This window comes from Cricetulus griseus (assembly GCF_003668045.3).
Source record: "Cricetulus griseus strain 17A/GY chromosome 1 unlocalized genomic scaffold, alternate assembly CriGri-PICRH-1.0 chr1_0, whole genome shotgun sequence".
Taxonomy (NCBI): Eukaryota; Metazoa; Chordata; class Mammalia; order Rodentia; family Cricetidae; genus Cricetulus; species Cricetulus griseus.
The window spans coordinates 135,656,098-135,670,199 of NW_023276806.1; the positions used below are offsets into that span (position 1 = coordinate 135,656,098).

The window sequence follows — 14,102 nt, forward strand, 5'->3', positions numbered from 1 at the left end:
ACAAATGCAATACACCTTTACACCATTAAAATAATATTCCGCAGCATAAACAGATGTAACATACCTTTACATAGGTAAAATATTTCACAACAGTGAATGTATCTCTTTTTAAAAAGATCTTTGCAGACGTAATTAATTAAGGACCACAGATAAGATCATTCTGGGTGGTCTGTGTGGATAAGTGTCTTTGTAAGAGGCATGTGGTAAAGGCAGAGAGGATGGCAGCATGAACTATAGGTAAAGGTAGGAGTGATACAGCACCAGGCTGAGGAAGACCTGGAGCCACCAGAACATGAAGGAGGTTAGGAATGGAATCTCCTCTAGGGCTGCTAAAGGAAGTGTCATTATTCTTTCTTTCTTTCTTTCTACCTATCTATCTATCTATCTATCTATCTATCTATCTATCTATCTATCTGTCTATCATCATCATCATTATTATCTTATTAGGGTTTCTACTGCTGTGAAGAGACACCATGATCATGGCAACTCTTATAAACGAAAACATTTAATTGAGGTGATGGCTTACAGTTCAGAGGTTTAGCCCACTATCACCATGGTGGGACATGGCAGCATGCAGGCAGACATGGCTGGAGAAGGAGCTGAGAATCCTACATCTTGACTCACAGGCAGTAGAAACACTAGGCGTAGCTTGAGCATATGAGACCTTAAAGCCAACCCCCACAGTGACATACTTCCCCCACAAGGCCACACCTCCTAATAGTATAACTTCCTATTGGCCAAGCATTCAAACACACAAGTCTATGGGGGCCATACCTATTCAAACCACCACAATTATTATTACTAGTATAGCACATGTATTGTTAACTTTTTGTTGTTGTTGTGAAAACACCCCTGAAAGAAGCAACTTACTTCGTTTTTTGTTTTAAAAGAATACAGGCCATCATGGTAGGGGAGGCATGGCCGAGGGTTGCTTGCAGCTGTGGGAGTGTGAGGCAGCTCTTAATCAACTGCCATGAAGTAGAGGGTACTAGGGCTGTAACCCATAACGCTCGTCCCCAGAGACCCACAGTCTCTGAGTGGGCCCCACCTCCTAAAGGTCCATCAGCTTCTGCAAATAGTACCCCCAGTAGTGTCCAAACCCACAAGCCTCTGAGGGAAATTCACCTTTGAACCACAACAGAACACAAAACAATGGGCTTCTTTATTATGTCTTCATACAACCATATTGTTTTGTTTTTCTCTCAATTACCCTCCACACTGGCATCTTAGTTTGGGGCTTTTGCCCTCCAGAGCAAAACCTATCTAAGAGCATATATTGGCACACATTAATATGGGTGAATGTTACGATAAATCTTTCTGCCAAATGCTGCCTGAGCCCCACCACCACGTGTGAGCTTTACGCCAGCCGCCTGCCTAAGTTAGGGCCCAAATGAATACACAGAAACTTGTATTAGGTTCAAAGCTGCTTGGCCAATGACTAGGACTTCTCATCTGCTAACTCAGTCTTAACTATCATAAACCTATATATTTTATAAGACTTATCGTATCGGACACCTTATTGGCATCCCTCCTTGCTGGGATCACATCTTGCCACTGGAGCAGGAGCGGAGGGGAAAAAAGGGGCCCTTCCTGTTTCTACTTCGCTTAAATATGAGTCTCCTTGCTATGTCACTTCCTGCCTGGATCAGCACTTCTCTACTACATTTTCCAGAATCCTCTTTGACTCCTAGTCCCGTCTACTTGTTGTCTCATTGGCCAAACAGTATTTTATTTAACAATCAAAAAGATAAACATACACAGAAGTACTTCCCCCATCAGGTGACTGGTGAAGGCAGGCTGTAGAATTGGTCCAGATGAGCACAGGAGTGCATCTGATACAGCAAAACAAATATGAGATGACTCTCATACAAACCAGGTTTGGCATTGAAAGACCCCCGGAGAGGTTCTTTCGTGGAAGAAGACCCACACCCAGGAATCAGCGAAACCACGAACTTTGGATGTAAGAACAAGAGGATTTATTAATAACACGGATATCCGGGGCTTAGCTTCTGTTTTGCCAAGCCCCGAGCCCCGGAAGGAGGGTCCTTTTATAAGGGAAAACAGGCATAGTACAGAAGCGAAAAGCATCAAATCAGCATTTTCTCAAGGTTTAATAGCCAGGCGAAATGGCCTTATCTCCTGCCGGTCCAGATGGCTGGCCTTGGGACCGAGCGATCCGGCGGGGGTTGGCCTTGCGTGGGGCGGGGAGTGAGAGCCAGCAGCTGCAGAGATCAAAAGGTCGGGGAGGGTGCTAAGGAGGGAAGTGCTAAGGAGGGAAGTGCTAAGGAGGGAAGGATGTATTCGCGCGCCCCGCCAGCTGCCGACCAGAGTAGAAAGGCTACAGCCCGGGGGTGGGGGTCTTTCATCCCCCATTTCTCTTGTTACTGAATGGAATCTTTCATTCAGAGGTCTCTGGATATTCTGGATCTATCTGCTTTAGCTGGTGGTATTGTTGAGTTAAAACTAAGGTTTGTATGGCAGATAATCGTTCTCTAATGAATTGAGTTATCTTGTTCAGAATGCAGGGACCAAGTATAAGGATTAATAATAGAATAATCAGAGGTCCCATGAGAGTAGATACCAGAGTAGTGATCCAGGGGGACTTAGCGAACCATCCTTCGAACCATCCTTGTTGAGACTCAAATAGCTGTTGCCTCTGTTTTAGCCTTTCCCTAAGTTTGGCCATGCTGTCCCTTACTATTCCTGTATGATCTGCATAAAAGCAGCATTCTTCCTTGAGGGCAGCACATAGCCCCCCTTCCTGTAAAAATAATAAATCTAATCCTCGTCTGTTCTGCAGGACCACCTCAGAGAGTGATGTTAAGGATTTCTCGAGTGCACTGACTGACTCTTCCAGGACCTGGATGTCCGTGTGCATGGCTTGTTGTAGAAGCTTAAAATGATTAATTCCCTGTAGGGCAACGGTTCCGGTCCCTATGCCGGCTGCTATGCCCCCCACTGTTATTCCTCCTAATAATAGGGCCACGGTAAGGGATATTGGCTCCCTCTTATATCGGGTTGATTTCCCTAGTACGCTGTAAACATATTCAGGTTGGTGGTATGTGACTTTGGGCCAAAGTTCTATCAATATACAAAAATCAATGGTGGTGTTGAGAACAGTGGTAGAGACACAGGGAGTCAACCCAGTACTGCAAGCCCAATAAGTTCCATAAGGGGCAACAAGGTATCGGCTGTCCTGAGATAATGGCTCTACTTGGTTACATAATTCTTGATGTGAGGGAGGGATCCTGCCTATGCATAGCCCCTTTCCTGAGACCTCAGATATTGTGAGCTTGTGCTGCATAGCAGCTCCACAACTGGTAGGTGCTGAGGTCTGGTTGGAGTAGTTGCCCAGTATTGCCACGCCTTCATAATATGGGGGCCGGGAAACTAGGCATAACCAGCATTCCTGAGTCTTGTTGGGGTCTGAAAAATTTAAGGCTTGGTAAACTCCTTGGATTAATTGTAATAATCTATCTCCGGTACCTGGAGGGTCTCTGGTTAACTCGATGTTTAGGGCGTCTGGGGTGGGGGAGAAGATGACAGCATCTGGGGTAGGAGTGATAGCTTTAGGAACGGTAGGGGGTTCAGGGACTTGGAATTGGGTTGGGGCCCTCTGGTCCGCTATTACTGTGTTTGGCCCAACTGATTGTTGACTTAGGGGAGTAATTTGTCTGTACAGGGAGAATAAGGTCACCGGATCTTTCCCTGCTCGGTGCAGCCGGAGTCCCCAGACTTTAGGACTATCCCAAGTAGTCCTTTTTCCAGCATCTGTGAACCTTAGGATGAGAGGGTTGCATTTTCCTCCGGGGGTGGCGCCTTGAAAACCTCCCCCTCCGGCACTATCATAACAGGGTCCGCAGGCTCTTTGCCCACATCTCCATGGTCCTTTCCCTGTGTACCCTGGGATCTCCCTCCGTTTGAGAGTGATGAAATCCCAAGAGGAAGAAGGTTTCCAATAAGCCTCCCCTGTGGTTTCACATCCCCAGCTTGCACAGTACCCTTCCTGTGGCCCCCCGCAGTCATGAGTTGGTCTATGGCCAGGACAAACATAAAAATCCTTGCTTCTTGTCCCTATCCTTCCCCCAGGGTGGTGGCATCCGTACCCTGGGAATGGTTCCTGGTCAGAGGGATCCCAATCAGACCCTACTAAGTCACATAGGTCGACATAGAGAGGAGGGAACCCATCATGTAGAGTCCCTATATAAGTGCTGAGGTTGGCTATTTCCCCGGTCCCTAGATTGGCTATTTTCCAGGTGATATTATAAACCCTGTGGGGGTTAGTTGCTACATGGGGGGTAAACAGACAACCAATCAACAGGAGGGTGTACGAGAGAGTCTTATCTTTAAAGGATTTTGAGTGCGGTGTGCGGTCCATTCTGATGCAGTGGCTGAATCGGTGGGTCGGGCTGGCTTTACATGTGAAGCATGTATCCAAGCGGCAATGCCGTCTACTTTGAGTGCGGTGGGAGTGGTAAGCAAAACGATGTAGGGTCCCTTCCAGTGGGGTTCAAGGTTCTTGGCCTGGTGACGCCGGACCCAAACGGTGTCCCCGATCTGGTAGGAATGGGGGATGGTGGGATGGTCCCTCTGGTCTTTATAAGCTTGAGCAAGGGGTTTCCAAATCTCCCGTTGTACTAATTGTAGTGCCTGTAAATGAGCTTGGAGAGAAGGGGAGTTAGCAAAATCTGAGACATCTTGATCAAGAAAGTTAATGATAGGAGTAGGTACTCCATGCAGGATTTCAAAAGGTGTGAGCCCATGTGGCCCAGGGGTGTTGCGAGCACGATAGAGGGCTAGGGGGAGTAGGAGGACCCAGTCTCTACTGCCAGTTGCAAGCGACAATTTTGTTAAAGTCTCCTTGATTGTTCTATTCATCCTTTCTACCTGTCCTGAACTTTGGGGTCTGTAAGCACAATGTAATTTCCAATCAATCCCCAACAAGGTGGCCACTGACTGACTTATCTGGGAGGTGAAGGCGGGCCCATTATCTGTTCCCAGTACCTGAGGCATCCCATAACGTGGAAAGATTTCTTCAAGCAATTTCTTAGTAACGATCTTGGCTGTTTCATGTTTAGTAGGAAAGGCTTCAACCCATCCTGAAAAGGTGTCTACAAAAACTAATAGATACTTGTATCCATATTTACCTGGTTTAATCTCAGTGAAATCTATCTCCCAATGTGTTCCGGGCCGGTAGCCTCTGACCCGGTTCCCAGGAGGAAGCTTCAGTCTGGATGCGTTGACTCGGGCGCACGCATCACATTGTTCAGTTACCTGTTTTAAAATGTCATTCTTCCCCAAAAGGAAATTGAATTCCTCTTCTCGTTCGAGGAGCTCCCGCATCTTCTTGGAGCTCAGATGTGTCATCTTATGTAAAAATGTCACTAGGTACTTGGTTACCCGGTAGGGGATGACAGTCTTTCCTTCATAAGTCCAATCCCCGTTTGGTTCCTTTGTGGCTCCCAATTTCTCTAGGGTTTGGATGTCTCTTTGTTCATAGTCCCATGAGGGGGAGGGACGGTCGTTGGTGGGCTCCAGAGCCAGGAGGCTAGTGGTGTCTGTGGTCAGGGCCGCCTCTCGGGCAGCCAAGTCTGCCCTCCGATTGCCCCTGGCTTCAAGAGAATCCCCTTTTTGATGTCCGGGGCAATGTATGATACTTAAGGCGGAGGGCAGATGAAGAGCTCTTAGGAGAGCGAGGATTTCCTCCTTATTCTTAATGTCTTTCCCTTCGGAGGTAAGCAGCCCCCTCCGTCTGTAAATTTCTCCATGTATATGGGCAGTGGCAAAGGCATAACGACTGTCTGTGTACACGGTGAGCCTCTTACCTTCTGCCAATTTTAGAGCCTGCGTGAGGGCAATGAGCTCTGCCCTCTGCGCAGAGGTTCCGGGAGGGAGTGCCTGAGCCCAGACGACCTGATTCTCTGTGGTGACTGCTGCGCCCGCCCTTCGTTTTCCTTGATGCAAAAAGCTGCTTCCATCCGTGAACCAGATGTGGTCCGGGCTGGGTAGAGGCTGGTCAGTCAGGTCGGGTCTCGCCCCATGGGCCTCAGCCAGTACCTGTAAGCAATTATGAGCCTCTGGCTCCCCTGGGAGAGGGAGCAAGGTGGCTGGATTCAGAGTCACCAGAGGCCCAAAGTGGACCCGGTCTTTGTCCAACAGCATAGTCTGGTAATGAGTCATTCGGGCATTAGTGAGCCATCTGTCTGGAGGCTGTCTGATGACTGCCTCAACCGCATGAGGGGCATGTATGGTCAAAGGCTGCCCCAAGGTTAGCTTGTAAGAATCTTTTACTAGCAGGGCTATGGCGGCAATCATTCGGAGACAGGGTGGCCATCCCGATGCTACAGGATCCAATTTCTTGGAGAGGTATGCAGTGGGCCTTCTCCAAGGCCCCAGTTTTTGGGTGAGGACTCCCTTGGCATAGCCTCCTTTCTCATCTATAAAGAGTTCAAATGGCTTAGCTAAGTCCGGTAGACCCAGGGCTGGTGATTCAAGGAGAGCCTTTTTGATGTTGGTGAAGGCTTTCTTTTGGGGCTCTTCCCATTTAAAAGCAACCCCTGGCCGAGTGAGGGGGTAGAGGGGAGCCGCCATTTCGGCAAACCCGGGGATCCATAGGCGGCAGAAGCCTGCCGTTCCCAAGAACTCTCTCAGTTGGCGGGGATTTTGTGGGGTGGGAATGTCTAAGATGGCTCGCATACGGGCTTCCGTTAGCCATCGCCGTCCATCCTTTATCTTGTATCCTAAATAGGTCACCTGTTTCTGACATATCTGGGCCTTCTTGGCGGATGCCCGGTATCCTAGGCTCCCAAGAGTCTGGAGGAGGGCTCGAGTGCCTTCCTTGCATTCTTCCTTGGTTTTGGCTGCCAGGAGGATGTCATCTACATACTGTAAGAGGATTAGCGCGGGGTACCGGACCCGGAATCCTGCCAGATCCTGATGTAAAGCTTCATCAAAAAGGGTGGGGCTGTTCTTAAACCCTTGAGGTAACCTAGTCCAAGTTAGCTGCCCAGAGATTCCAAGGTCGGCATCCTGCCATTCAAAGGCAAATATAGGTTGGCTGGTGGGATGCAGGCGGAGGCAGAAGAAGGCATCTTTAAGATCTAAGACTGTATACCAGGTATAGTTGGGTGGCAATCCGCTCAGCAAATTATAAGGGTTGGGGACAGTAGGGTGTATGTCCTCTATCCTTTTATTGACCTCCCTCAGATCCTGTACTGGCCTATAGTCATTGGTTCCTGGCTTCCTGACGGGCAACAAAGGTGTATTCCAAGGAGATTTACAGGGCACCAGAATCCCTTGTTCAAGTAACCTTTTAATATGTGGCCGAATTCCTTCGCGGGCTTCTTTAGGCATTGGATACTGTCTGACGGATGCAGGAAGGATGGCAGCTTTTAAGGTTACTATAATTGGGGCCTGGTTGATGGCAAGGCCCATTCCTCCTGTTTCAGCCCAGGCTTGGGGAAATTCCGCAAGCCAGTGATCAAGGGTTTCCTGATTGTTCGAATTAGTCCTCTTTTCATGGAGTCTGTATTCATCTTCTATGGACATTGTCAAGATGGTAAGGGGAATTCCCTCTGGCCCTGTGACTTTGACTTCTGACCTCTCAAAGTGTATTTGAGCTCTTAATTTGGTCAATAGGTCCCGTCCTAGTAAGGGGTAGGGGCAATCTGGCACATGGAGGAAAGAATGCATAACCTTACCGGTCGCGAGCTGGAGCTGCCGATTTGTAGTCCAATGGTACTGCTTTCCGCCTGTAGCTCCCTGTACCCATGCAGTCCGGTGACTCAGGGGTCCGGGTGACCGATTCAGAATGGAATGTTGTGCCCCTGTATCTACTAGGAAGGTGACCGGATGCCCCCCGACTTGCAGTGTTATCCTGGGCTCAGGGGGGGGCTCCTGGCCCTGACTTCTCTAATCTTCTAGGTTTAGAAGGTCAGAGGTTCTTGGCCGTGGAGGCTTGGCCCGGGGGTTCTTAGGGCATTCTTTTGCCCAATGTCCTTTTTCTTTGCAGTAAGCGCATTGATCCCTGTCCAGGTGGGGCCCCCTTCTGCCATCCCTCTGCCTATTCTGTCTCTGACCTGTCACTACTGTGGCCAATAGCCTGCTCATCTCTCTATTCCGCTTACGGTCTCTTGCAGCCTCTTTCTCCTCTGCTTCTTTTCTCAGTCTTTCCTCTCTCTCCTGGGCTTCCTTTCTCCAACGTTCTTCTCTTTCTGTCTGTGTCTCTCTCTTATTAAAAATACGTTCTGCTTCCTTTAACAAGTCTTGGAGCGTATATCCTTGTAAATTTTCTAGCCTTTGGAGCTTGTTTCTTATGTCCGGGGCTGACTGCCAAATAAAGGACATAGAAACGCTGGTGGCCTGCCCTGGATCTTCCGGATCATAGGGAGTATACATTCTATATGCTCCTTTTAGTCTCTCTAGAAAAGTGGCGGGCGATTCCTCCGCCCCCTGTATTACCTGCTTTACCTGGGCCAAATTGGTAGGTCGGCGTCCTGCCCCCCGGAGACCCGCTACCAGCAACTGGCGATAGAGACGCAGATGGGTCCTACCTGCTTCAGTAGTAAAATCCCATTCAGGTCTTTCAAGAGGGCAAGCCGCATCGATTTCATTGGGCAGCTGGGTGGGCTGCCCGTTGGCTCCTGGGACATTCTTTCGTGCCTCTAGTAGAACACGCTGTTTCTCCTCCGAGGTTAAAAGAACCTGCAAAATCTGCTCACAATCATCCCAGGTAGGTTGGTGAGTTGTGAGTACCGACTCTATGAGAGATGTCAGCCTCACAGGGTCTGCAGAGAAGGAAGGATTATTATTTTTCCAGTTATAGAGGTCCGATGCTGAGAATGGCCAATATTGAGGTTGGCCATTCGGTCCAGTTCGGAGGGGCAAGGCGGTTGAATCTGGAGCGGGCTGCTCCCTACGACCTCTTAGTCGGTGAGCCATTGGGGAAGGGTCAGGTGGGGGAGCTGAAGCCGTCTCTGCCGAGACGGCGGGGGCCGCTTCTGCCTCTGGCGGGGGCGGCAGCGCCGGGTATGGCGGGGGTTCTTCAGTCAATAGGTCAGCCAACAGGTTTTCTCCCGGGGGAAGCACCTCAGGCGTCTTCTTCTCTTCAGCTTTAGCGTCCTTTACCGCTGTAGGGTAAAGGCTGGAGTGGGGAGGGAGCTGGGGATTGGAAAGGCTAGGGGTTGAGGGAATGGGCCGGTTGGAGCGGTTAGAGGGAGGAAGGGAGGGGGAGCCCTTGGGGTGTAGGAAAGGACGTATCCAGGGGGGGGGGTCCTGAACCAAGGCCTCCCAAGTGACTATGTATGCCACCTGGTCGGGATGCCCCTGTGGTCCAGGATCCATAGTCTTCTCTTTCACCTGAAATATAGTTTGGAGGTTAAAGGTACCATCTCGCGGCCAGCCAACGTCAAAGGCTGGCCATTCTGAGGAACAAAGAGTAATCCATTTGCGTTTACGCACATCAACAGATTGGTTATGAGCATAATCCTGCACATCTCTCCAGTGTGAGAGTGTTAGGGACAAGGGAGTGGTGATAGTTTGTCCCATAGTTTCTAGACTTAGTAGAACACAGATAATGGTTATGATACAAAGACTAAGCAAAACAGAACAGGCTTTCGCTGCGCGGTTTCGACACAGAGTCGATAGTAAGATTTGAGAAGGCGTTGAAGAAGGGGGCCAGCCTTCTTCGTCCCCGGTAAGGATTGCAAATCCTTCAAGCCGAGGACCCTCTCCAAAGAGGTTGGGAAGCTGTCCAGTCATAGATCTCAGCTCAAAAACAAAAGTACAAAGGTGAGCCCACTAATGCTTCAATCGCTACCAGGACGTCTCCTGGAGCCAGGGTCGGGAGTCCGAACCCGTCAAATACAAATGTACGCAGCTGTGTACTACCAACGCGGGCGCGCAGTTCATGAAATGGTTTCAGACAGAAAGACAGGACCAGACGAGACAAGACAGTGGATCCACATAACACTTACCTCCCAAATGTGGGTCGGTGGTCCCTGGGCGGGGGTCTCGATCCCGGACCGAGCCCCCAAATGAAAGACCCCCGGAGAGGTTCTTTCGTGGAAGAAGACCCACACCCAGGAATCAGCGAAACCACGAACTTTGGATGTAAGAACAAGAGGATTTATTAATAACACGGATATCCGGGGCTTAGCTTCTGTTTTGCCAAGCCCCGAGCCCCGGAAGGAGGGTCCTTTTATAAGGGAAAACAGGCATAGTACAGAAGCGAAAAGCATCAAATCAGCATTTTCTCAAGGTTTAATAGCCAGGCGAAATGGCCTTATCTCCTGCCGGTCCAGATGGCTGGCCTTGGGACCGAGCGATCCGGCGGGGGTTGGCCTTGCGTGGGGCGGGGAGTGAGAGCCAGCAGCTGCAGAGATCAAAAGGTCGGGGAGGGTGCTAATGAGGGAAGTGCTAAGGAGGGAAGTGCTAAGGAGGGAAGGATGTATTCGCGCGCCCCGCCAGCTGCCGACCAGAGTAGAAAGGCTACAGCCCGGGGGTGGGGGTCTTTCAGCATGCCCTCCGTATATGACTTGCAATTGAGATTTGAAAGAAATGGACCTTCCTGTTATCCTGGGAGGATAACATATCTTTATATATTTACCAGCCAAAGTTGTACTTTTAAAGGACTATCTGTCAATGAAATTTAACTTTTTTCTGATCATTGTTTTAATCACAATTTTGTAATTGGTTGAACTATCCATATTATACAAAGTGTATCAACAAACAATAATAAACTACAATTATATAGTTCATACTAGCTACAAATGTATACTTTTAACTCTGTTGCTTAGCTTTTTAGTTTAAGGTGTTTTTTTTTTTTTTTTTTTTTTTTTTTTAATCTGTGTAAATCTGGGGTATTTGTATAGTCAAGTATGTCACAGAATATTCTTATTTGTTTGCTTGTGCTATCAAGCAAAGCACAGGCAAAGGCTCTACATTTACATATTTGTCTGTGTAGACATCTGTCAGTCACAGCGGATGGACGTTGTTGTGGGGAAAGACGAGGTCCCATTTGAATGGAAATGGGACAAGCATTGGCCCCCAAGGAACAGCCAGCATCTTTGGAGCTGCATGTCATTCCTTTCTCATGCGTCCATCATGAACTGCTCTTGAGAAATGCTCTTGAGGTTGGAGGAGGATGCCCAGGGAAATGACAGCTGTGGCTCACAGTCTTCAGCTCCAGCATCAGACATGATTCAAGTGTGGGTTCCCTAGGACAGAGTTCTTTATTATCGGTTTGCCCTTGTTTTCTGCAATTTTTGCTTAAGCTCCAGCAATTGGCCTCCGTGCTTTGCTCTGACTGCTTCCTGATGGTTTTTGAATTAGCTTCCAGTGGCTGCTGCAACAAGTTCTTGCCACATTAGTGGCGGAAACAACGCTAATTAATCCTATTATTCTTCTGGAGGTCAGCACTGTTGAGATGGGTTTCACAGGGTGAATGTTAACATTTCCTGAGGGCTGGTTCCTTCTGGGGATTCCTAGGGGACACTCTTTCCTTTTGCCCCTTTTCCACTGCTAGCAACTGCTTGTGTATCTAGTCTTGTGACTCCCCTCTCTCATCCTCAAAGTGAATCACTATAGTATCTGCTACCCCCACCACAACTCCTGCAGGGACTATGTCTTCTGGTCCCCCATCATAACCTTGTAGTGATACTAGGCTCACCCAGACAATTCAGGGTTACTCCCTGGCTTACCTTCCTCACGTGATCATATTTGCAAAGTCCCTTTTGCTATACAAGGTAACACTGCTGGTGTGGATGTGGGTGTATTTGGGGACCCATTATTCAACTTGCCACAGTTCCTAACCACAGCAAGGAATCATTTTGATGAGGCCCAGGTTTGCTGTTTTGCAATACGCATTCTCTTGCTATGCCCAGCAAACCACAGTCCTTCTTTAGGACCTGCCATGTTGGCCCATATTAGACTTTTCTTGGGTTCTTTTTTCTTCCCCCATAAAGTCCACAGTTGAATAGCCTTGGCAGCATCCAGCCCTGGCAGGATACAATGGGTGTCTTACCATTAACATTGGAAGGGGGAAGTGTATTTCCTGTGGACTGACTCTCAGAGTCACAATGATGTATTATGGGTAATACATCTCAGGGTGTAGGTACAACCTGTTACCCAGCCCAAGTTCTTCCCACACACTGTTGGACACATTATAATGATAGTATTATTGTTTGTTGGTTACTCTTCCTTGAGGATAGTGGCCATACCTGATTCTATTCTGCTTTGTGTTAGTCTCTATCACATGCCTCCTCATTAGGCTACTCCCACCTTTTCCCTAAGGCCAATCAAACTCACAATTGTGAATGCCCTGTTAGGCAATATCTTTAAACAGGTTTAATGTTTTTAAACACTTTGTAGAGTTTTGTGAAGGTTAAAGCCAGCCCCCTGGGGGGGGGGCTGTCTATAGAATTAGAGACAGCGATAGGCTACTTTGGTATTCCCCCATAGCTTTTCCTTTAAGGTCTGTCCCTACTCTGTGTCAGTTAATTATTGCCATGAAATAAATTAGCTATAACTATAGTAGTTTAAAATAGCAAACGTTGTTTCAGTGCCCCTGTGGATTAGGAATCTATTTGTGTACAGTGGTTTAGCTGAATGCCTCTGACTTGTCACCTTTTACAAACCTATAATCAAGATGTTATCCAGGGTGGGGATCATCTCACTGCTCAACCAGAGGAGAAACTGCTCCTGGTTCACCCAGAAGTCTGTTAGGAGACATGCTCACTGTATGGAAAAGCTTATCTCTTGTGAAGAGTCTCTGTAGGACTCTTCACAATACGACAGCAGCCTGTTTTCCCCAGAGTGAGGGAGGGGAGGAATGGAGGAAGACACATATCAACAGATAGACAGAGAGAGGGGGGAGAGAGAGAGAGGATAGCAGAGGGAGAAGGGGGGAGAGAGAGAGGATGGAAGGAGAGAGGGGAGAGAGAAACTATTAGGTTTTGTTTTGTTTTAATAAACAACACAAACCTCAATTGAGAAAAATGCCTCCACAGGACTTTCCCTACAGGCAAGCCTGTAGGGAATTTTCTTGATTAATGATTGATGTGGAAGGGCTCAGCCCGTTGTGGTCGCTGATACCTTGGGCAGGTGGTCCTGGGTAGTCTAAGAAAACAATCTGAGCAAACTACAAGGAACAAGCCAGTAAGCAGCTCTCCTCTGTGGCTTCTGCTTTAGTTCCACCTTGACTTCCTTCAGTGACCAGAGAGCTGTAAGTGAAATAAACCCTTTCCTCCCCAGGTTGCTTTTGGTTATTGTGTTTTATCACAGAAATAGAAGCCCTTACTAAGACACTGAGGGAATATGATATTTTTATAACCCAGTCTTGGAAGTGGCACTTATCACCCTGTCTATTTCATCTGTTAGAATCTAGACACTAAATCAACCAACTAACCCAAAACAGACACCTGCACATACAATTAAACAAACCAATTCATTATCAACCCCACATAACCAATCTGACAAATCAACCAACCAATCTAACCAAGAACCTAAAAAACCAACCAAAACTAACTCTGATCACCCAGACCAAACCAACCAATGAGACCAACCAAGTAATCAACCAATTAAGCTAATCCAGCCAAACAAAGCAAGTAACCAACCAAACCAACTAGACCAACTAATCAATCTAAGCCAATCCAAACAACCAACTAACCAACTAAACCCACCTGACCAACTAAACCAATCCAGCAAACCAACCACCTACCACACCAATTAACCAGCCAATAAGCTAAATCAAATAAACCAATCAACTGAATTAATCCAACAAATAAAACCTTTACACAAACCAACTATGCCAGTTCAACCAACCAACAAACCAAGCCAAGGAGAACCCATCTCCATGCTAACACTTTTCCAGATTCCAAGTTTCTTCATTCTGAACAGTTGATCTGCTGTTTACTTCCAAAATCTTCATATTTTTTAAAAATTATTTTGTCTAGACTTTTAAGGTATTATCAGTATGGAAGTGGCTGGGCAGAAATAAAGATATTTGAAAGAAACAATTTGTTTCTCAAACTATTGAAAACAATGAACCCCAAAGAAATAGGGATTTCCCTAGGTATCTCATGCTGGAAAGGTAAAGGTACCAC

The 14,102-nt window shown here is 47.7% G+C and overlaps 1 protein-coding gene across 1 annotated transcript; it reads right to left on the reverse strand.

Annotated features, from left to right (window-relative positions):
- Positions 1-1,962: 1,962 nt before the first annotated feature.
- LOC118239502 (MLV-related proviral Env polyprotein-like) lies at positions 1,963-4,459 on the reverse strand. Its single transcript, XM_035451140.1, has one exon. It carries the CDS (start codon positions 4,376-4,378, stop codon positions 2,399-2,401), a length of 1,980 nt encoding a protein of 659 aa, XP_035307031.1. The 5' UTR covers positions 4,379-4,459; the 3' UTR covers positions 1,963-2,398.
- Positions 4,460-14,102: the final 9,643 nt, after the last annotated feature.

Bases quoted from the DNA above. Each gene is read 5' to 3' on its own strand.
- LOC118239502 (XM_035451140.1), bottom strand. From the start codon at position 4,378: ATGGACCGCACACCGCACTCAAAATCCTTTAAAGATAAGACTCTCTCG.